Raw genomic sequence first — 24,993 nt, 5'->3', positions numbered from 1 at the left:
TTTGTATCCTCTGTTTCAGGCAGGGAAGAATAGCATTACGTGCTAGTTATTTTGGTTTATCCTCTGTTCACAGAGAAGGATTAGCATTACGTGCTAGTTATTTTGTTTATCCTTTGTTTCACAGAGAAGGTTAGCATTACGTGCTAATATTTTGTTCTCCTCTACGGTTGCTAGGGACGGTTCATCCTCTTTAAAGTTAGGGAATGTTTATTCTTTGCTTTACCAGAGAAGTTGATTTATCATAGAAGTTTAATCCTCTGTTCAGGCTGGGAAGATTAGCATAAATTGCTAGTAATTTGTGTATCCTCTGTTTTCTTGTTAGACAGGGAAGTTAAGTGTGAAGTGTTGGTAATTTGGAAACAATAGTTCACAAGTGTACCCTCTTGATCAGAGAAGTTTAAGTGTTTGTTTGTGTGGTAACATAGAAACATCACAAAATGGTTAGAAGGAATGCTAAGCTGGTTCCCACAACTGAAAAAGATGGTCTAGCGACTCCTTTGTGGTCAGACAGTGAGTTCAAGTCATTGTTAGGAGAGCACATGGACTCCATCGTGACTGAGCCAATTAACGGACATTGTTGGACCGAAAGTGGATTGGTCGAAAATTACTAATTGTGTACAGAAGGAGAGTGAAACTGCAGCTTACAGCGGAATTGCTGACACGCCAGAGAAGGTGTTAGGTGATAATGGCCCTTTGGTTCGCACATGGTTTCATTGTCTTTTGCCAGAACACAGAAAGGCGTTGCCTTACTCAAACATCACATGGTGTACGAGAACCCTGAAAGACAACTTGGACAGTTTAGTCACTTGGGAAAGAGACTCTGATGTCAGAGAGAGAGTAAGAATTGCAGCAGTTACTGTTAAGGTCAACTCAGAGAAGCCAAAGAAACGCAAAAGTCCTAGAGAAGCCACTTGTTCTTACTGTGGCAAACACGGACATTTTGGAAAAGAATGTAGAAAAAACAAGAATAACTTAAGACAAGTTAACAATGTTATGCAGCTTTTACTCCATTTGTTTGCTACTTTAAAGCAACCCCTCTCCTCGTCATTGGACTCATGGGTAAGCTTTTCGAGGTGTTAGCCATTTGGGCTGTGAGTGCTTAATTTCCCCAGTAACTTACAACAAAGATGAAAGACTTGTTTTTGTTTAATAGAACAAAAGGAAAGTGACTGTCTCAGATTTCCCTTGGGGGACACTAAATAAGTAAACTCACAGCCTAGAATGTTATGTTACAGCACAGGCTTCATCAGTAATGGTGTTAGGTCAGACTGTAAATGTAAAAAGCCCTCATGCAGTGACTAATGAATCAAGCAAAATAAATTGGTTAACTACCCTCACACCTCTGAAAATTGTATTACAGCGTGTACCAGTAACGAACCCATCCTCATCATGTATGAAGTCTGCAATGACTGAAGTTGTGTTAGACTATGAAGGAGAAATGACTCCCAATTGTGTTACGCTTACATACACACCTACGACGGAAGTAAAATAAACTCCCATAGAAAATTCTGAATTTGAGTTGTTTTGTTGATGGTTCAGCTCAAGAAACAAGCCGTTAGAACCTAAGTGGCACGGACCACATCAAGAGATGTTGATTACAGCAGCTGCAGTATTGTGTCAGAGAAGGAAAACTGGGACTCATGTGTCACAATGTAAAGTTGTTCCCCCTACCTACAGGGATAGGATAGGGCAGACACATGGACCAGTGAGGAGCCCAGGGAAGAACTGGAAGCAACATGCTTCCGGGGGCCAACCCTGTGGTGAAGATTCCCTTATAGGCCCTTCCCAACCATAGTCCATCCTCACCTCACTGTTTCCTTTTAGGTGTCTCATGAATTAAGAATTAGGGAAAGAAGGAACAACAAATAGCAGACTCAGATTGAATAGATGATACAACCAGTCTTTACAACGAATACTGCTCTGTTGCCGTTTTCTCTTTTGTTTTCTTTCTTCCTCTGTGCAGATACCACTGGATGACTGTCCCGAGACCCATATGCACCGACCTCCTCACCTGCGTATGAAGCCACAACCTTCCAGAAAACGAACAGACCCACTGTCGAGCCAACTATCACAAAGAAAAAGAAAAAAATACACAACGCAGAGACTCACATACGTTCCGTATGTCATCAGTGGAACCTTCAGTCATCCATCAAACATGATCAAGATTGTCGTACTACTAACCATCATGGACATCGCACAAAGTGTGGACTCCAGAAGCAACATATTCTTAGAGCTGATGAATATGTCAAGAACGCCTTGTTTGCTGGAAAGAGCGTTGCATGGCACACGCACCTTCAGCGCCTGCCACAAACAAAGACACATACACACACCAGAAAAAAAGTTTGCAGTTCATATGACGGAGAGAGAGCCTGATCGGATGAAAACCGCTTCAGTGAACTCAATTAACGGTGCATTTTATTGTCTAACTGTAACTGCGTTGTAACGGAGGAAACTAGTTGGCTAATTAGTTTGATTAAAAAATAAATAACGCCGTTAGTAGCCTAATGCCGTTTATTTATAATGCCGTTACTGATCATCAAATGGACGAATAGGTCATGGCAAACAACAAATGTGTCTTGTTGAACTTTAAAAACATGTATAGAGTCAGCGTCCTAAATGTGTGGCATGTAGCTTTGAAACAAATGTTTTTTTGATAGCAATTGTTTTGTATGTTGTTTCAAACACCTAGTTCACAGTCCTTCAAACTAAAATGTGAATATTATATTTTTTCCACTGAAATATTTAGACTCAACTGAAGGTAGATCTAAACCAAAGGTTTGAACTGTGTTTTCAGACTTCTTGTAAATGTCATGGGGAAAGTTGTTTTAAATCTTAAAAATCTATACAATCTAGTAGCTAATAGCCTATTTTCTGGCCCGAAATATAGCTATTATGATATTTTTGTAAGATAGCTTTTAGATTTTTTTGCTGTTTCCTAATTATCATAATTCGCCTTTGGCTAAGCCACGCCCTGGAATGTAGATTGACCAATCACAGCGCAGCCAAGAACGAGCTCCCACTGAGGTCCGACACTTTTTCACAACGCTCCATTGACTTTAACACAGGCGTCTCATATTTTGGTCTAGGCAGGCTATTACCGTCGTAGTTTTATCAGAAATATGGTTAAGCGTTGTGCCTGGGGCATTTGTAACACAGATACGCGTTTCCCAGAGAGGTTGGAGGGGGGTGTCCGTTTTTTTCCCTTCCCAAAACCGAAGTAAAATACTGACAAGTGTCGTCTTTGGATTAAACTGTGTGGACGTCCTCAGTCAGCGAAACCCCTCAAGGATCAACAAGCACACTTTTGCTCTAAGATACATTTTGCTTTTAACCTTACTGTGAAGTTATACTAGTGTGGCACCCCTAATTGTACAACTGACTACGCCACCCCTTGAGCTAAACTAGTTAGTGCAAGTGTCAGAGCAAGGGGAACTCTACCCCAATAAAATGTACAAACACAGGTTCTTAGAAAAGTATAAAAATACAATCTTTATTGAGGTATTGATTGAAGGTGTTGGTTGGTCTAAGAAAAAAAAGAATAAATCAAACAAATTAACATAACTAGGGAATACCAAGCCATCCGCATGGGAGCCAGTAAGCAGCTGTGAAAACACTAGGGAAGGCTAAGTTCACACTACCACCGGTGAACAACGACACAGACCTCCTTTGAAGGAATACACACTGCACACTAATAAATAGGGTTAAAAGGCATTAAGGTTCACACTACACAGCACTGCAAACTTCTTCGTTAAACAAAAGAAAAAGAAAAGGGAAACTCGCTTTCCAGTTAGGCTACCCTGGCTCCACTAACACCGAGGCTGGTTACAAACAAGGGGAATTGGGCCTAAAGAAAATAATAAATAAATCCACTCTAGCCTGTGACGTACAATTCATACGATCACATACAGTAAGAGCTACAGCCAACAGGCTAGAGGAGGACAAACAACCAACAAAAAGGGAGAAAACAAAACAAAAACAAAATACTAATACTAATAAAATCAACTATACTATGAGGAGCATCCACAATCACACAGTATGGAGAACAGCAGCTAGCAACTCAAGTGTAACTGCACAGGTCTGAAAACACAACCACCTCATTAAGAATATTTGTTTGATCATGCTTTAGTCAATACAAATCACGTTTTGGATGCAGTCACATATTCCAGGATAAAATGGCCATATAAAAAGGTGGTCAATCTCAAGGTGTACGTCTTTGGATACCAAAAATACAAAGCAAAAACAAATACACACTCACGCTAGTTAGAACAGCAAGGGGAAATAAATACGGGCAGAACATTATTCAAGACATACCTGTCGTAGCATTCACAGTGAAAGGGGGAACACAAAGTTGAATATAAACATCCCACTGCAGTCACAGTCTCCAGCTGACGCTTATTAACCGCGGACGTAGTTTGGCACTACTTTGCTGTGATTCGTTCGCCCATACATGGTTAACCAGGAAAACAATGGCACGCTGCGGCTCAATCAGCGTCGGCTCCTTCACTCACTATTAAAACAAACATTCACTTGGCAACCTAACCCACTTTTTAACCTAAAACGCTTTTCAACATACCTCAACACTCAAACAGCATCTGGATCACTGATTCACCACACCAGAGCCAGCAGTACATTTACACCATCCCAGTCTAAGGACACCAGGTGTTTATAAGCCTGCCTCAATCGCATTTGACGGCTTACTAAATACTCGCTCCACCCACCAATTAGTGACGTGATTAAACATAAAAATGAAAGAGAACGAGAGCAACCCGAAGGAACCCAATCCTAACCAGGCCCACAGGCTACATTCCACCCCCTCCAAGTGAATCGGCGGCCCGACGATGGCAGTTCACACTTCAATACTCTGGTCACCAACCTTTGGCAATATCCCCTCCTCATTCCCCATGGAAATTGCTCGAGGGAGCCGGTAGGGGTTAGGGTGCTGACCTGCCGTAGATCTAACCGAGCGTCGCAGAGTCATGGTCACGTCTTCAGGTATAGCCTCCATTTCAGCAGGAGTGAGGGAACTGGGTGAATCTAGGGCCTCCTGTATCTCCTCAGGATGAAAAATGACCACATCTTCCTGCTCTTCCTCTTCCCTGACCATAGGGTTAGTGGGCAAGTCAGCTTGGCTCGTGGAAGGAGTGGCCTCCTCTGCCATTGACTGTAACCCTTCTAGAACAGCCCTCAACTCAGACCGGTGCACCTGCCGGACTGGTCCTTCTCCATCTCTAGGGGCCACAGTATATACTGTTCCAGTCCCAGAGGGACTCCGTAGCACCCGAAACACAACAGAGTTCCAGTGATCTTGGATCTTATTCCGTCCAGGCACATGGTTACGCAGGTACACCAGCCTCCCCTCTTCGAATCCAGGATCGTTCACATTGTCATTATGGTGCTGGTTCCGTCGGCGTATCAGATCATCTGATCTTTGCCGGACATGCTCCTGGGTCACCCGCATACTCTTTTGATGTTTCTGGATCCAGTCCTCCAAGTTGCCGGCGTCCTGCACTGCTACCCCAGTCCCGAGCAAGAAATCCACAGGTAGTCTTGGATGGTTACCGAACATAAGATAATATGGAGTGTGCCCGGTAGTCTGGTAAATGGTGGGGCCAGTGTCGTTTCTCAGCTGACGGTAGGGTACGCAACAGGTCGTGCAAGGTACGGTTAAATCTTTCACACTGTCCATTACCTTGGGGGTGGTAAGGGGTGGTTCTACTCTTCTGGATGCCATACATCTGACAGAGTTGTTTAATCAGGATGCTTTCAAAGTTCCGCCCCTGGTCAGAATGGATACGGCCTGGGGGGCCGAAACGATGGAACCACTGCTGGACCAACACTTTGGCCACAGTGGAAGCCCTTTGACCTTTGGTGGGAAATGCTTGAGAGTACTTGGTAAAAATATCGGTCAAGATCAAAACATTCTCCCGACCATCGCTTGCAGGTTCCAAAACTGTGAAGTCGATAGCCAGGATCTCATTTGGCTGGGTAGCCTGCAGTGTCCCCCAGTAGGCACGAATCTTGGGCTGGACAGCCTTGCCCAATACACACCTTTGACATCGTTGGCACCACCGTTCAGTATCCCTGGTCATATTCGGCCAGAAGCACCGGTCCCGTAGGAGCTGGAGAGTCCTCTCGGTGCCCTGGTGCCCCTGATTATCATGGACACTATAGAGGACTTCTTCCTGCAAGCACTGGGGAAACAGCAGCTGGAGTATCTCCAGGCCTTCAGCTGGGGAATGAATGAGGCGGTACAATACCCCTTCCTTCTCGACTAGGCGGTCCCATTGACGCACCAGCACCCTGCTGGGGCGGGACAACGACTCACGCTCCTCAGCTCTTGGACGCCGACCTGATTGATGATATTTGTGCACCGGGCCGATGACTGCAGCAGGCTTAGGTCCTGAGATGTACGGCCAGGTAGCGCCACCACTTCTCCACAGTGACCCTCGGCGGCAAGGGGCTGGCCCATACCAGCCAGGGCTCCCAGCAATGGGACGTCTGTCCCAACAGCAAAACGGTCCAGGTATTGCCGGGATAATGCATCAGCATTTTGGTTGTTCCTCCCTGGGCGGTACTTGATAGTAAAGTTGAATGATGCAAGTTGAGAAGTCCACCGCTGTTCAGTCGCCCCCAGCTTGGCAGTCTGCAAATGGCTCAGAGGATTATTATCTGTCAGAATGGTAAAATGATTCCCCAGCAAGTACTCTCTATACTTTTCTGTCACTGCCCATTTCACTGCAAGAAGTTCAAGCTTCATTGAGCTATAATTCTCCATGTTTCTCTCGTTGGGTTTCAACCCTCGGCTAGCAAAGGCGATGGGGCGAACCTTCCCGTCACACTCTTGAGAGAGAACCGCCCCCAAACCCCCATGGCTGGCATCTACTTCCACAATAAAGGGCTTTTTAAAGTCAGCATAGGCCAAGACTGGGGCAGAGGTAAGTCTCTCCTTCAAAGACTGAAATGCATTCTCACAAGCATCATCCCATGCTGTTGTTAAAGGAACCGGAGGAGTCTTCCCCTTCCGCCTTGGTCCACTGAGCCTCCCCACAAGATGGTGTAATGGGGCTGAAAGTTTAGAAAAGCCTTCCACGAACTGCCGATAATAGCTTGCAAAGCCAAGAAAAGATCTCAAGTCGGCCAAGTGGGCCGGGCGCTGCCACTCCTTAACCACCTCGATTTTCGCAGGGTCAGTAGCCACCCCATCAGCAGAAACCACATGCCCCAAATAACTCACTTGATGCTGGAAGAATTGACACTTGGGCAACTTAACTTTCAGGTTCTGATTTTGAAGGCGAGCAAACACTTCCCCTAGCCGCTCAAGATGTTGTTCTACTGTAGTGGAGAATACAATCACATCGTCAAGGTACAGGAGAACTGATTGATGATGGCAATCTCCAAACATGCGCTCCATAAGGCGCTGGAAGGTGCCTGGAGCATTGCAGAGCCCGAATGGCATCCTATTAAACTCAAAGAGGCCAAACGGGGTGCAAAAGGCAGTCTTTGACTTATCTTTATCTGCCATTGGGACTTGGTTATACCCACTTGCAAGATCAAGGGTAGAAAACCATCTTGCCCCAGACAGGGCATCTAAGGACTCCTCTATCCTGGGGAGAGGGTAGGCGTCATGACGGGTCTTGGAGTTCAACTGCCGATAATCCACACAGAGACGAAGACTCCCATCTTTCTTTGTTACAAGGACGATGGGGGAAGAGTACGGGCTGTTGCTTTCTCTTATAACTTGGCTATCTAGGAGCTGTTGAATGTGTGCCTTCACAGTCTCATACTGAGAGGGCGGGATTCGTCGGTAGGGCTGGCGGACTGGGGTATCATCAACTAACGGAATCTCGTGAGCAATCAGAGAAGTACATCCCAAATCTCCATCACCCTTGGAGAAGATGCTTTCGTACTGGGCAAAGAGGGCCTTGGCTTGTAAAACCTGCTGTGGAGCCAGCCCCTCAAAGTCAGGGAGGATAGACTCAGGGACACTGGAGGAAGTGATTGCCTCCTGGGTAGAGACATAAGCGCTACACTCTTCCCATGAGGGCTCAACAGCGACAGGTTTAGTTCCAGCAGAGGTCGCCACCACTGCTTGCACAGTCCCAACGACACGACGAGGGGAAAGCCACACTTCAGTACACCCAACATTAACTATGGGGGCATACAAAAGGCCCTTTTTGGCAGAAACCAGGGTGGGAGACACCAGAAGACCTTCGGGCAATTGTCCATCTTCAAAACCTAACGGCTCAAGCAAGAACAGCGGTTTCCAGCTGAGGGCAGGTAACTGGAACCATAGTCAGGGCACCAGCCCCAAGGCAGATCGGAGACTTCCCCTGGACTTTAACCTTGAACGGCTTGGGGGCGTTGACGAGGGTCTGGATCTTCGCACAATGTCGCAGGGCCCGTTGAGCTGCTGGGACCGCCGACTTAACTGGAGGGAAGTGGAAGAGCTGTGAACCATGCTGCTCAAAGAGAACCCTATAGCACTCTGAAAGTACATTCATACCCAATATACCAGGGGTAGCCACCTTACGGTCTTGGAGGGTCACATTTGGTGGGTCCCTGACAATCAATATCCCCCTCCCCGGAATACGCTGTCCTAAAACGACCACATCCAATTCAATATAGCCAGTGTAAGGTATGTCTAGCCCGTTAGCTGCCTTAAGGCCTAACCACTTGCAATCTTTCCTCTGCAAATGACTAAAATGCTTACTAAAGAAACTCTCAGTTACAGTTGTAACCATTGATCCAGTGTCAATTAAACAAGACTGTCACACCTCCCATAACCACACTCAACACCGGGCATTTACCCACTAACTGTCCAAAAAAGGAAGGACATGCAGAGCCAGAACCCATCCCTCCCAGTGTGCGGCTCTGTACACTGGGGGGTTCTAGTTTCCCAGCTGGCTATTAGAATTACTTACAAGGGGCAATGACTGACTGGTGTAATCTGATAACGTGTGAGGGGTAGATCTACTATTGCTAGCAGGAGCAGACTGACAATACCGGGCTATATGCCCAGGTCGATCACATCTAATACAGATAGGCTGACCATTAGGAGCACGTTTAAAACGGCCTTCCCTATTTAACAGAGGGGCGTGAGGTTTACCAATAGACTGTCCCAAGTGTTGGACCAGCATATCTAGTTGGGCTTGTTGTGTTAAAACCATTTCCTTTAACTCCGCCATCTCAGAAGGTTGAGCAACCGTGGAGTCACACTGAGACATATAAGATGTTTCACTACTGCGCCCCGGTACGCGGTGACTCCGGTCACGACCTGTCTGTCCCTCCTCCACCCACCTAGTGGCCTCCCGTCTTACATCCAAGAGAGACAAACGCCCATTAGCCTGAACCAGTGTTTTAAGTTCCCTTCGTAACATATCTCGCACATTCTCACAAAATTGGTCTCTTAACACTATGTCTGGATCAGAAATTGAATCTCCCTTGGACTGTTTCACCTTTTCCATAAGCTCCATTAATGCATGGGAAAACTCAAATAATGACTCATTTTCTCTTTGTTTTCTGTCAAAGAAACGCTGTTGCCAATATACATATGACTTAGAACATCCATATACCTCTTTTAACACTGAAATGATTTCTGTAGGATTTTCTCTTACAACTACAGGTCGATATTTAATCTCACTCCGGGCTTCGCCCTCTAAATGGTCATACAAAAACATTGCCTTTTCCAAATCAGACATGTACCTCGACCTAATGCAACTTTGTGCTTCTTCACTCCACTCTTCAATAGAAAGTGACCCAGCTGTTACAGAGCCGGAGAATTTAGAGCACCGTCTCTCTCTAGGCAGATATACTGCCTGCTCTCTTCGTACTGGCAGGGGACCACTCCCGCCAGCATCGTTTCCTTGTGCACCTGACAGTCTCTCATTTTCAGCTTGGAGCTGTGTCACACGGTCCCGCAGTTGCTGCAGCGCCGCATCAAATCCTCCACCGGCGTCGCCCGAGTCCATACTGCCAGCCGCTGTTCTCCACACACACACACACACACACACGATGCTGCTCAATGTAGCCAACCAACACTTCAAAGAAAAGAAAAAAAAGATAACCTGCCGACTGCGCCAATTTGTGGCACCCCTAATTGTACAACTGACTACGCCACCCCTTGAGCTAAACTAGTTAGTGCAAGTGTCAGAGCAAGGGGAACTCTACCCCAATAAAATGTACAAACACAGGTTCTTAGAAAAGTATAAAAATACAATCTTTATTGAGGTATTGATTGAAGGTGTTGGTTGGTCTAAGAAAAAAAAGAATAAATCAAACAAATTAGCCAGTAAGCAGCTGTGAAAACACTAGGGAAGGCTAAGTTCACACTACCACCGGTGAACAACGACACAGACCTCCTTTGAAGGAATACACACTGCACACTAATAAATAGTGTTAAAATGCATTAAGGTTCACACTACACAGCACTGCAAACTTCTTCGTTAAACAAAAGAAAAAGAAAAGGGAAACTCGCTTTCCAGTTAGGCTACCCTGGCTCCACTAACACCGAGGCTGGTTACAAACAAGGGGAATTGGGCCTAAAGAAAATAATAAATAAATCCACTCTAGCCTGTGACGTACAATTCATACGATCACATACAGTAAGAGCTACAGCCAACAGGCTAGAGGAGAACAAACAACCAACAAAAAGGGAGAAAACAAAACAAAAACAAAATACTAATACTAATAAAATCAACTATACTATGAGGAGCATCCACAATCACACAGTATGGAGAACAGCAGCTAGCAACTCAAGTGTAACTGCACAGGTCTGAAAACACAATAACCACCTCATTAAGAATATTTGTTTGATCATGCTTCAGTCAATACAAATCACGTTTTGGATGCAGTCACATATTCCAGGATAAAATGGCCATATAAAAAGGTGGTCAATCTCAAGGTGTACGTCTTTGGATACCAAAAATACAAAGCAAAAACACTCATAAAATACACACTCACGCTAGTTAGAACAGCAAGGGGAAATAAATACGGGCAGAACATTATTCAAGACATACCTGTCGTAGCATTCACAGTGAAAGGGGGAACACAAAGTGGAATATAAACATCCCACTGCAGTCACAGTCTCCAGCTGACGCTTATTAACCGCGGACGTAGTTTGGCACTACTTTGCTGTGATTCGTTCGCCCATACATGGTCAACCAGGAAAACAATGGCACGCTGCGCCTCAATCAGCGACGGCTCCTTCACTCACTATTAAAACAAACATTCACTTGGCAACCTAACCCACAGTGAAGAACGACAGACAAGAGAAACGCTTTTCAACATACCTCAACACTAGCCTGGCTAACGCCAGACCCAATTCTCGTTGAGACTTGGGTCTGGGAACCACATGTTCATTTTCTCGTATTTGAGGCGTGGTTTACGAATGCGCCGGCGCCGTTTATTGGGTGCTAAGAATGTCTATCAAATGCGCATAGCCAATCGTTTCCATTATACCAGATGACGTATGTAGAGAAATGGTTTAACGCCAAACGCTGCTCTTTTTTCTAAATAAAATTGCAATCTAAACTACTTAGAACAATATCTAAGGCTGCATCAAAAGGTAGCTTCGCGTCTGCTGCCATGTTGACTCCATAGATATAAACAAACTGCTTAGTTGTGTCGCAAAGATGTCGTCATCGTCTTGCTGCTCCCTCCCCGTTCTGTGATTGGTTCCCTAAACGAGGCGAAAATCAGGTCCATGGTTTCCAGACTGCCTTTCAGCGAGAATAAAATCGCGCTGCGCAAAGGCAGTCTGGGGAAACCCAGGCTACCTCAACACTCAAACAGCATCTGGATCACTGATTCACCACACCAGAGCCAGCAGTACATTTACACCATCCCAGTCTAAAGACACCAGGTGTTTATAAGCCTGCCTCAATCGCATTTGAGGGCTTACTAAATACTCGCTCCACCCACCAATTAGTGACGTGATTAAACATAAAAATGAAAGAGAACGAGAGTAACCCGAAGGAACCCAATCCTAACCAGGCCTACAGGCTACACTAGTTAGACAGTTTTATGCTATTTTAGGTTATGATTTCGGTTCTCTGCCCTAATTGTTGATACGCTAGCACACGCTGCTAATAAATACAACTTTATCCTCGCGTAGTCCGTTTGCTTTGTAATAACGATTATAGAAGTGAATAGAGACCTACTCAGCTTTGAATGAACAGTGTTGCTCCTTGATATTGTTAGTTCCAGCCTCCGTCTCGATTAAGATATGCGGTGGTTCATTTTTTGACTGTGACCGTTATGCTTTTGCCTCTATTTGGATGCCTTGTTGTTGCTTGCGTTTCACCGGTATGTCTTGAATATAGCCTTCGAACGCATACTGCAGCCCCTTTTGCCATACTTCTATCGGACACTTTATTTGCTGCTTTATAAAAGTTTGATAAAATTTCAGCAGGAAGAGCCGTACACAGCATAAGCCATGTTGATACCAAACCAGAGCCCAGATGAAGTTGTCGGAGGTAGCAACAGTAACTAAGGGGGGCGGGGCTTAGCCAAAGGTGAAGTGTTTACTGTTTTTATGATTTAGCTGTTACCACTTTTTTAGCCGTAGCCTATTCCATATGTGGAAATAGCTGCAAAAAACAAAACAAAGTATTAAATCGTGCACTTTTAAAGGAGAACTCCGGTCAATTTTAACATTGAGCTCAATTTTTAGTAAATTTGGAGTGCTGTCAATACAGAGAACAACGACAAAAATCGCCAAAAACGACACCGTGTTATCCTATTTTTAAAATTTGCACCCTATTGACTTGAATGGGGCAAATTTTAAACCTGCTTTTATTTCTCTTATCATCCTTGATGTGTCATACAAGTGCCAGCACAAATACCTGAATTTACATCCTGTTTTCGGTCGAAGTCCAAAGTAATCGATTGTCGAGTTCACGCGCATAGGTTTAGTTACCTATGATCACGCGCGTGAACTCGACAATCAACTACTGTGGACTTCGACCGAAAACAGGAACTAAATACAGGTCTGTGCGCTTGTTGAATTAACATCATTTTTATTCATATCTTTCACATCTACTGCAGTCAGATTCACCGTGTTCACTCTGAAGGAATCACTCAACATGGCTGGGCACTTGTAATGACACATCAAGGATGATAAGAGAAATAAAAGCAGGTTTAAAATTTGCCCCATTCAAGTCAATAGGGTGCAAAACAAATTTTAAAAATAGGATAACACGGTGTAGGCAACACCGATTTTTGTCGTTGTTCTCTGTATTGACAGCACTCCAAATTGACTAAAAATTGAGCTCAATGTTAAAATTGACCGGAGTTCTCCTTTAAGAGAAATCAAATGCATCAGTGACACTAAACCTACTATAAAATGTATGTGGCCTACATTTTCCTTTTATAGACAATTCTAATTTTATCCTAAAACCCTGTTTAACAAAACATCTGCATGTTTGTCAAGAAGCCTAACAAATAATTCCAGCGTCAACCCTTCAGGTGTCCTATATCTCTCTATCCCTAAGGCGGAGTTATCCACAGGTGTGCGCGCGCGCGCGTGTGGACAGGTAAGGCTGGAGGTGTATAGAAGTTTAGTTCTAACCGATTTAGTTGTTTTAGTGTAGGCTACGGAGGAATTAAATACACACATTTTGATCCTGATTCATGTGCTTTGCGGAGTGCCAGAGAGAAATTCTACCCAACGATCGAACATATTTCAGATGTTGCAATCTCAGATAAGGACCTAGACTAAAGTTGAATTTCTCAGGACAAACGGGACCCGATGAACATGAAGAAAACATATTCTGGTGAGTAGAATACAGGACCACCGAATGTTTCGAGTCAACTGACAACCGATGTGATATGCTCTCATAAATAGCTGTTAATCTATAGAGACCTATAGTTTATGTAAAAGTGAAAGCAAACTTGAAAAGTTAATTTATGCTGTGATATCCTCTTTTTTTTCTATTTTAAACAAACGATTTACTTACACAACATGCAGGCCTATGCAAATTATTATAATTCATTGTAACATCTAAAAACTTATCGTATAATTGTATAAACAATATTTAGGCATAGTAAGCTATGCACAATTAACCGATTAACTGAAAATGATCTCCCATAATTTCAATTTCTTTTTCCTCACGTGCTGTGCATCTTTCGTCAGGGTCAGTTATTATTATTATTAGGCTACTGAATTTATACTTTTTTAAGATAAACATCTCCCTACTTTATGACAAACGTTAGGGTCTTGCACAATTATTTATTTGATGGGTTATTTCATTGAAAATGTCGTACGTTTTGCATTGTGTGAAAATGAATTAAGTTAGCCAAATTTAGCGCAGTTCGCCAAATCTAACTTATTTGTCACATTTATAATAAACTTATAGGCCTACATAATCATTTGTCAGTGTTTATGTAGGCTACGTGTACCGCCCACACTGATCGCAATTATAAAAGCAAAAGCATCATGCTGTTGTATGGTTACTACCTCTAGCCTAATGAACGCGACTTCTGTTTGGCAAGTGAAAAATTCGAGTGAAAATACGCACACTAACTAACCTGTAGGCTAACTTAATTTTATGATTTGCAGAAACATTTGAAGGAAAAAATAACACATAGCCTATAAGACTGTCTAACCCCATCTTTGGGGGTTGTCTGAATCCACCACATTTTTCACCCTATATTACTTTTTTTTTAAAGCATTTTATATTTTTCTTGAACATAAAGAGATGTTATAATGCGAGTGATTTTTAGTAGTCTACTTTTATAAAGTGGCCCTATAAGAAAGAAGTCCCCTACAACCCCATAGAAAACCTCAAGATTTATGTAATGGACACAATAGCCACATTTCCACTGTCGGATCAGTGCGAGCCAGGGCTTTCAACGGGCCGGGCTGGGCTAATAGACACGGACCAGTAGCACAGAGCCCAAAACTTCACTAAAACCTGCCCGTAACACGCCTCTCTGGAACAACGAAAACAATTTCACCGGAACAACGAAAACAATTTTTTATTTTTTTTACAAATGGACATTTTATCAGAAAACTAATCAGAAAGAAATCACTGGAATATAGCACACATATACGTTTGCAACACGTCTGTTAAAGATCACATCATCTGGAAAGCATCTACTGTTTGCTAACATCTGATAGACGTCTTTAAGATGTCAGTTTTACATACATTCTAAATCATAAACATCTTAAATACATTTTCTAAACGTCTATTTGACATCTGACAGAAAGCGTCCTATGAGCAGGTATTGCAGATGAGTGAAAGAAAAAATACGTCTTTCAGTTGTAAACACGCACATCAAATCCTTGTTTCTGTGATGTGTGCTATCAGGGTAGCGAGATCGAAAAATGAACATGATAAAAGTGGCCGTTTGTTGGGATTTTTGTTGTTTACTTAAATAAGTGATACATTGATCATAATTAATTAATTTGCGGCAAGATTGCACATTAGTCTCATAAGAAATAAGAAAAAAGTAGTATTTACCGTTATTTTACAAAAGAGAGAGGACACACGTGCTTACACATATAGGCCTACTTTCTTATTGTAATCACAATTAGCTAAATATGGATATCAGAAAGTCCGGTATAAAGAAACGAGACGTAACGACAGATAAAATAAATACACGATTGTGATAGCCTATATGATTTGTCTGATTTATTCAAGCGGTCGTAATTACCATGTTTACTGTGGTAACGGTTACCGCACAGTTTTTTGCATTTCATCCTTTATCAGGATAAACTCGCCGTTGGCTGAAAGTGAGTTTTGAGCTAAAATGATTGTAACATTTTTGACCCGTTAGCAACTCCCAACGACCTGGGGGTGTGTGGCCCGATTCGAGGCTTCTCGCAACCGACTTTTTGTCCAAAAAATCCTCAATTGTGTGGTGTCATTGCAATTATTTTACTGTTTCCGGAGCCCGCACAATCCCAAATCGTAAATATCAAACATGTTCGATTTTTAGGACTCTTGAGCCAATGAGAAAGAGCAAGCTTAATTTACCGGATGTTGCCTGCTTCTATAGCTGAAACAGCCACAAATTTCCCACAAAAGTGGAGAATTGACAAAATTAGATCACCCATACAATTTTTTTTCACCACACAAACTCACGCCTGAGAACAAGCTGACAATGTAGATCGTCCTTAAGTCACGTTTGATCTCGCGAGTCTCCATGAGATCACTGTGAAAATGTTACTACAATCGACAGGTGTGTGGTCTCTTGGTCCGGACAAATCTTCTGTGTGCATTCGGAGGATTATAATGCTAAATCGCTTGAAACTGCCCTTATGTCTGTGGACTCCCACAGTTTTAAAATCAGTTTAAATCTTCAAATCGCCTAGTGTCCCAGGCCTAAGGGAGATCATCACATCAACTCATTTTTGTGACCATATTTACTGGGCATGCTAGATTCCCTGTATTACAGTGCCAATGGCAAACATTCATTTGCTTGTTCCCAGAGTTTTAACTTCACTATTTTCCCTTCATTGTGTAACGGAGCCTGCGGCGCTACATAGAGCTCTTCCATTGAGAACAGCCGCATGTTTCTTCCCTATAATCTTGACAAACTTATAAGCCGAACTCTCTGTGTACACAATGATTTGGCAGGAATGTAGTGTTTCCTCGGGCCTGCCAAAGTCATTGTCACAGCACACCCAACTCCTAACACACACATGTTGGATCATGTAATCAGTCAGTCCTTTTTCTCCTTCTTTCTCTGGCAGCACACAGTGTATGCGATCTCATTCAGAGAATATCCCTCAGGTAAACTTTGCCCCCCACTCCAAGAACAATGATAGTTCACCCAAAAATAAAAATTCTGTCATCATTTACTCACCCTCTTGTTGTTCCTAACCTGTTGTTGTTGTTGTTGTTGTTGTTGTTGTTGTTGTTGTTTACACCATTATCATTCCTTCAATGGGAAAAAGCAGTTGAAACAATGTTCAAAAAAAGTCATATGGAACAACATGAGAGGAAGTAAATTATGACTGTGTTGAGTGTTATTTTTTTGGCTGAAATATCACTTAAAAGTCATAAGCACTTCAAGTTTGTTTTTATTGATTTACATATTTCAAAGATCATTAAACACTTTGTATTGAGTGTGCACATGTAACACACCCTAGGCACTTAGAGGTAAATCAGTAACTCACAATGAAAAGTAATCAAACACTAACACAATAAGACTCCACTAGACATGTTCACGCATACAGGGCGTAAATCACACAGACCATTTATTCATTATGGCACATTGTCAGCTCTTTCTGCAACAGTTTAATGCTTGGATGAACTTATGATTCCTGTTATGAGTAATTTTGTACCTCCATTTTGTTTATTGGACACGGTTAAGTGTGAAGATCATCAGCAAAAACTGAATTTCTACATGTCGGATTGAATGCAATACATCCATGTGGAATTCTGTAAGGTTTCATGCTAAAAAATGTCTCCCATGTCTCATGTAGAAGTGAATAATTTTGAGCGGATGAATGAATCTCTTTGTTAATCCTTTATTTTGGATCACTGCCCAACAGAGCTTACTGAGGCAATAGAGACTCTGCACTATAGCACATATTTTATCAGTTTCTGGCTCCTTTTCCTTCACTGCCTCCCTCCCCTTTCCTGACCTGCCCTGTCATCACAGTCGAGCTGACAGGTGAGTCAGCGGCAACACGAATCTCCCGTAAAATTAACCAAGGCTTTGAAATTCCTCTCCTCTTCAGAGGCATGTCGACTTGGAAGGTTGATCACAGTCATTTTCAGGACCATGTCACACAATTTCGCATGTGCTAGAATGTTTCTTTTGACAGCACTTGATTTGACACTGAAACTGACAGATGGTTTGGTCTTTTCATACCTCCTCCATGTCTCACTGCTTCTGTCTCTGTCACTCAAGACTGTTAGCTTAGTGATTACTGAATGCGGACAGAGGAATGTCGTGGATTGATAATGGCCACTTCATCTTGCAGGGTGTGTATGGCTAAGAATCAGGAGAGCGGAGTTAAAGATTACCTACAGTCACTGTCACATGTCCTGCAAGGCTACGGATTTCTGCTAGCATTACCATATAGAACTGCAAAAAGAATGTTTCTATCCAAACTAAACTCCCCCTGTCTGTCCCTGGTCAGCCAAAGACATAAAACCGCCCCAAACTCACGACATTGGTTGAGCTGATAGCAACATTTTTCAGAGGAATCGCCCTACAATTTTTTTTTTACTCTAATAGTTGTGGGATGGATTACTTTTTTTTTTTTTTTACAGAAAACACTTAAAGTCACTGTGAAATCAAAATGGATAACTCCTATTTTTATGGAATATTGGCACAATTCATATGAATGACTTTTTATTTAAAAAAAATATTATTATTCATGTACCCTTGTAATCTTTAATCCAAATAACTTCCCCTCCCTCTTCCAGCAACATCTCTTCTCTTCTCTGATGACGTGTTTACTGGCGCGAGGGCGGGACAACCTGTCACTCACATGACATCACAGCAATAGCAAAACCACAACCATCCATCAATCGAACCATTTCACCATTTCCTCACAATAGGGAAGAAAATGCAATCGCAACTTCCGCTTCATGCCGACTTTAAGATTTAAAACTTAGATTAAACATCTCTAAGATGCTCACATTGTATAGCAATTTCATCCTGTTCTTTCTTGATGTGTCTCGTTTAATTAGAATATACTGGTCTATAATAAAAGGCATGGTTTTGTAGCTTGTTTTTAAACTCGAAGTGGTCATTTGTTCTTCCATATTCTTTATGGTTGTGAAACACAATGTCTAAACATGTGCAATGTTTGAAACATGTAGTCATAATGATAGTGATTTCAAAATCAAACTATTACGATTTCCCTTTAGATAGGGTTTTACCCAATTTTTTTTTTTTAATGGCAGCAATATATATATATATGTAGTATGTAAAAAGATTATGGATTTATTTATATTTTATACCTCTAAACACAAGTAATGCTACTTTTTTTAAAAGGATTTTTTTAAACCTAGTTTTAATTGCTGCCTTCTCGTTTTAAGTAAAATCAACATGGTGCTGAAGTTACAATAAAATGTGTTGCAATTTTACTGGTTTTACTGGCTGAAACTCAAAAAAAATAAAATAGTGGCAACAATATATATATATATATATATATATATATATATATATATATATATATATATATATATATATATATATATATATATATATATATATATACAGTCTACAAATTATAGTTGTAGGCCATAATGCATGTAACGCAATACGCAACCCACATTTGAGTGTATGTATGTGGCAATGCTGGCCTGTTTAGTCATGTCCCAATGTTATGCGAAGGGACCCCTCATATTTACACAGAAAACAACTCAAATTATCTCACCCTTTCTTATCTCTGTAGTGTGTCAATAAAACTGAGGACATTTTCAGCCACTTCATAACATTTGAATTTTGTCAGCTTTTCATAGAACTCACCCTGACAGAATGTAATATATTCAGTGTTACATGATATACATTGTACCTGGTACATCATTTCTGTCACTCAGCCTTTTTACCTCCATTGTTTGAATATTTCCTGTACTTTGTGGCCTATTGCATTTCAACACCATTATGCCTTTATCTTTAGACTTGCTGAGTAGCAGAGGGCTTGGTGGGAAAAACCGTTGTAATAGCCTAATATATATTTTTTAAATTTAGTAAAAAAAAAAAAAATCATACATGGACTGCTGCAATTCAGTGCTTCATAATCATACAAATAAATATAATGGGAATACAAATTTACACGTCAAAATAAAGATATTCGATATAATGAAATAATATAGATAAAATATTAAAAAACATTAGAAGAGAATCAGAAGGTAAAATTAAAACATAAAACACTTAGACACAACTTCACACCATGCATATTGTTTTAAAAATATGAATGCTAGTAGCCTCTTTCACTTCATTTGGTAGACAATTCCAAATTTGTGGAGCTTAGTGGCTAAAAGAAGTACCACCAGATTGTATATTTACTATATTTACTAGTAGATTTACTATAATGTGCCAGAAGATCAGCACTAGAGGATGGTATACACTGCGATTTGGAACGCACACTGTAAAAAAAGATTAGTTGACTCAACTTAACTAAGTCGAGTCATCTTGTTGCTTTGACTGAGTTAATTTGAGTCAATTTATGTCAAGTTTATTACACTTCAAAACACGAATTGATGCATAAACTTGACACTATAAGTTGACTCATATTAACTCAGTCAAAGCAACAAGATTACTTGACTTAGTTAAGTTGAGTCAACTAATCTTTTTTTACAGTGTATCTAGACAGACAGTCTGAAATGTATAAAGTTGGCAGATTATGCAGTGTTTTACAAACCAACAAAATAACCTTAAATTCAATCCTTTGATGAATTGGTAACCAATGTAATTCCATTAAAACCTGTGTAATATGCTCTCTCCTTTTTGATTTCATTAGTACTATGGCTGCTGCATTTTGTATCAATTGTAACTTCGCTATAGAACCCTTAGGTAAGCCATACTGGAATAATCAATAATCAAGATGAGAGAAGATAAAAGCATAAATTAGTTTCTTAGCATAATCCAAAAATAAAAAAGGACGAATATTAGCAATATTTCTCAGATGATAAAAGCACGTTTTTGTCCCTTGCTTAAAAGGAGACTTAAAACTCACAGCCCAAAATGAGGTCACAGCCCAAAATGACACAGGTGCTTTACTTATTTCTTAGATTGTATATTTTCATGTTATTTTAATGTTATTTTAGTTCATGTATGCGGGGGGAAAAACGAATTACTAAATCATTACAGTATCTAAAAATAAATAAAAGCACAGACAGCTTGAGTTTATAATGCAACATTAACCCAACGATCAGGTGATGTATTAGAAAAGGTTAGGTGGTCTAATCTGGTGGGAAACCTAAGCACTGAGTGACTGTTTCTAGGCTTGACTAATTTAGTCTGAACCAGCGACGTAGAGGTGGAATAATAGTACGAGGGCACTGTTTTTCGGAAGAAGTCTATTTTTATCTGTTAGACTTGCACAAGAGTTATGTGTTATTAAAGCTCATGGCCCCATCTCTATTTTTTGCATTTTGTTGTATCTGTGACGCATGCCACTAACAACTGTTAAGAGATTGATTTCGTATCAGTTCATTAACAGACATGCCTGTTGATTTGTTATTGGTGCCAGGACATTCAACCACAGAGTCAATAGACAGATTCATCTGCCGGAAGAGCAAACTGACTCATCAACTCATCAGTTTCATGAAAGAGTCTGTGGGGATTCGCCAGAATTGATAAATAAACCTGCACATCTGAAAGAAACAAATGAATGCCTTGTCACCTGTTAAGCAGAATAATTGTTATGCTTTTAGGGACTGGCGTAGAGTGGTTTCATTGTTTCTTACTACTGTATGTTATGCACACAGGAAATTCACACATTCAACACGTCTTAGCTTTTTCTTTGTCACAATCTTCTTGGAATCAGCAAAAAAAATCGGACCTGTAAGAACTTACATTCACACAGATATAGATTGCGGTATCTCTCAGTAATTCATTCGGAGGAAGAAGCCAGTTGCGTCAAACTCTTTCAACCCTTTGCAAAAAACGTTTTTATAAGTTACCAAACTAAAGGCCTGTGTTTTTTACTTGTATCATAATGTTCTGTCTTCTTAGAGTGTGATATTATTTTCATGGCAATTAACCCAAGACTGTATTGTTTTTATTTAATTTTTATGCTCATTAAAATGTTTAGTTCTCATTAAAATTACTGTAACATAATGCTTTTACAGTCAGCATAAATTAATGTCATTGCAAGAAATGCTACCACAATTACATTAATGGTTATTAGAATTAGGAGTTAAAATGTTGTTATCATGACAGTAAACAAGTTTATTTAATTATTTATTTTGAATTTGAGGTTAAATATCACCTGGATGTGTTGGCCTATACTTATGCAAAGGCATGATCACATTTACCAGTAGCATTGCACTCAGAAGTACAGCATGACCTACATTACAGTTCAAACCTGTGCAAACGAGTTTGGCCTTTACAGCTTGACCTTTTGAGTCATCTCTGCATCTCACTGGCGTGAGTTATAAACACTGTCACTTTGCAAAACCCTATATTGAATCACTTTTTTGTAAGATGTCTGATACTTAAAGTCACCATGAAATCAAAATTGACAATTAAAATTTTTCTATGGGATATTGCCGAATTTACTATAAATTATTTATCCGTGCACATCATGTTTTGTAATTTGTGTGCCCTCATAATATTTCATCAAAATAACTTCCCCTGCCTCTTGCAGCAACATGTATTCTCTTCTCTGATGACGTGTTTACTGGCGTGAGGGCGGGACAACCTGTCACTCACATGACATCACAGCAATAGAAAACCACAACCATCCAATTAATTTTGATGGACAAAATCAAGTCCCACCCTACGTTTTTTTCTTGTTCGGGAATCTGTTTCTCTTTAATATCTGTCATAATATAAAGAAAAAGACTATCGCTACTTCCGTTTCATGCTGACCTTAATCCTGCCAATCTTAAGGGTTCTATAGCCAGCCTAGATTTCAAAAGACAGCAGCGTTTGATCCGTCTCTGTGTTTGTGACCCATCTGACTTTATTTTACAGACACATGCAGCCCTTAAATTGAGTGGGCTGAGCTTCAATGCTCTGAAGTCTTTTCCTAACACATCTGCTTTCCTCTACTCCATTTCTTCTGGACACCGTGTCCTTTACATCTTCCTCTATATCCTTCCTCTTAAGCAGATCATTCTGATACGTGTTTATTATGTCTTCTGTGCTGACAGGCATTGCGAGGTCCACCAGTGGCAGGCTGAGGAGGCCAGAGAGAGGAGAGGCAACAAGTCCTACTGGTACTGGTACTGGTACTGGTAAGTCACATTCACGCATGGGTTTGCTGTTGTTGATTATAGTAATGATACATGATATAGTAATGATGAAGTAGTTTCACCAAAGATCTGATCTGATCTGTGGACAGGAGTCTTGGACAGGAGGGAAAACAGGCAGGGGGGAAAAAACTTGTTAAATGCAAATAATAAAATGCAACTATACAATTATGTATAGTTTGTATAGTATTTTTTTTTTTTATCTTTTAAAAGGAAGAGAAACCTCTGTTGTTGATGATGTCAAATGCTGTGCGTCCAATTAAACCGTAGAGTACTGCGGAAGAAGCCGCCAAATCAGGCAGATGCCAACCATGGACAAACCACCCAAGAAAAAAATTAAATCCAGACTACATTTGATATGGGTTTGCAGCAAGAATAAATATGGTTTACGCATTATGCTGATCATATTTTGTTTAATGTGGTGAATTATCGGCTGATGAAAACTATTAAAATGTAAAAGATGTTTGAAAGCCAATTTGTTCATTTTATGTTAATGTTATTCATTCAAAATAAAAAAGATATTGGATAATAGATTTGAATACTAATAATAATATTTTGTATTTTTTTATTAGTTTTGTTATTATTACTGCACACAACGCATACAAAATATAGTATACTGTATGCATGCGTTGGTAAAAGTATCCACTGCATTGGACAGTAGGATTCGAATTATGATTGACAATGCTTGTAACTTAAAAACACAGCTGTTCATGGAACGCTCAGAGATAGACTACAGTTAATGGAAATCTGTCATGACTCGTAAGGCATTTAGTTTGTGTCACGTGTTCCGTTTCATGTGTGTAGTTCTGTTCTAGTGTTTTGATGTCTGTGTGTTAATTATCTCAGTCTTCCTCCATTCCCTGCCTGTTTGTCTCATTGGTTACAGATTTGATTAGAGTCTTAGTTCAGGGGTCTTGTTAACTAGTCTCATTAAGTCCTGTGTTTAGTCCTGTCTAGTTGTCTGTCTATGTTGCTATATACTTGGTTGTTCTGTTTTTGAAGTTCTCATTTGAAAACCACCAGTGATTGAATGATAAAATATTTTGGAACCATAGTGGATTTCCACTTGACGTCCAGTGTAATATGGATCAGTGTTTTAAAGTCATACTGATCTAAACTAATGATAAATAGACCTAAATGTATTTTTGTAAAGTGTAATTGAGTTTTTAAATGTGTGTGTACCCGTGTTTGGGGGGTAGTGGTTAAAGCAGCTGCCTATTTGGTTTGCTTTCTGTGTAAGAAGGTTATATATTTAAATGAGGGAGAAAACCACAAAGAGCGGTTGTGTATCTGTCTCAGGAAACATTCTCTCGCAGTGGACAGAGCAAATTATTTCTGATGTAGGCTATACATTCGTGGATCTTTGCACATTATGTGGTTGCATGAGGGCTCACACCTTGCATGCCTGTGTGTGTGTGTGTGTATGTGTGTGTTATCTCACCACTGAAGCATCCTCTCTCAGCGGGAAGCGCAGGCTGCTTTTGCAATGTCAGCAGCACATCTGCATATGGGGGCTGGTTGAAGATCCAGAGATCTGCCTGACAGACTTCATGAACAAAACATACACATAAACACATGCTCATGAATGACGCACACAAGAGAAAGAATGCTAATTAAAGCAAATTCTGTTTGTGTGCTGTCCAGGCAGTTGCAAATGTTAAACCTGTTTTACTCTTACATAAAACAGATTTTTCCAGACTGGGTTTTTTTTTTTTTTTTTTTTATTTTTTTTTTTATGTGTTAATGTGTCAGCCATCAGAAAACATTAAAACTACTAACATAACTTTTTGGAGAAGCATAAAAATAACTGTAGTACTAATAAATAAATTCAGTCTTATTTAAGATATACGTTTTTGTTCTTTTAATGAAGTTGAAACACTTCTATATATAATTGAGAATATACAATAGAGTTAACATATATATCCTAGAAGTATTGACTTTTGGTCACTGACTTGCTGTGGAAAATGTCAACATGTTTTGTCTTAATGCTTTGCACTTAACAAACATGACATGTTGTTGATTAGAAAGTATATCCTGGCGTCATCGAGTCTGAATGTCTACTTAAAACAGGAGACATTTGGCTGCTGTTGTGTATGTATAAGATGGC

At 40.7% G+C, this 24,993-nt stretch overlaps 1 protein-coding gene across 2 annotated transcripts in view; it reads left to right on the top strand.

Moving 5' to 3' along the window:
- The first annotated feature begins 13,499 nt into the window (after window positions 1-13,499).
- The window catches only part of septin9a (septin 9a), a 75,316-nt gene continuing 63,822 nt past the window's right edge, over window positions 13,500-24,993 (top strand). Inside the window, exons 1-2 of one of the 2 annotated variants that reach the window (XM_079625600.1) lie at window positions 13,500-13,772; window positions 22,788-22,871. In XM_079625600.1, the coding sequence (XP_079481726.1) occupies window positions 13,748-13,772; window positions 22,788-22,871 (109 nt within the window). In that variant the 5' untranslated portion in view covers window positions 13,500-13,747. The remainder of the gene's footprint in view (window positions 13,773-22,787; window positions 22,872-24,993) is intronic. The other variant, XM_079625604.1, reaches the window with a different exon arrangement.

The sequence above is a fragment of the Phoxinus phoxinus genome (assembly GCF_949152265.1).
Source record: "Phoxinus phoxinus genome assembly, chromosome: 1".
NCBI classification, from domain to species: domain Eukaryota; kingdom Metazoa; phylum Chordata; class Actinopteri; order Cypriniformes; family Leuciscidae; genus Phoxinus; species Phoxinus phoxinus.
This window is presented reverse-complemented; position numbering and strand designations above follow the sequence as displayed.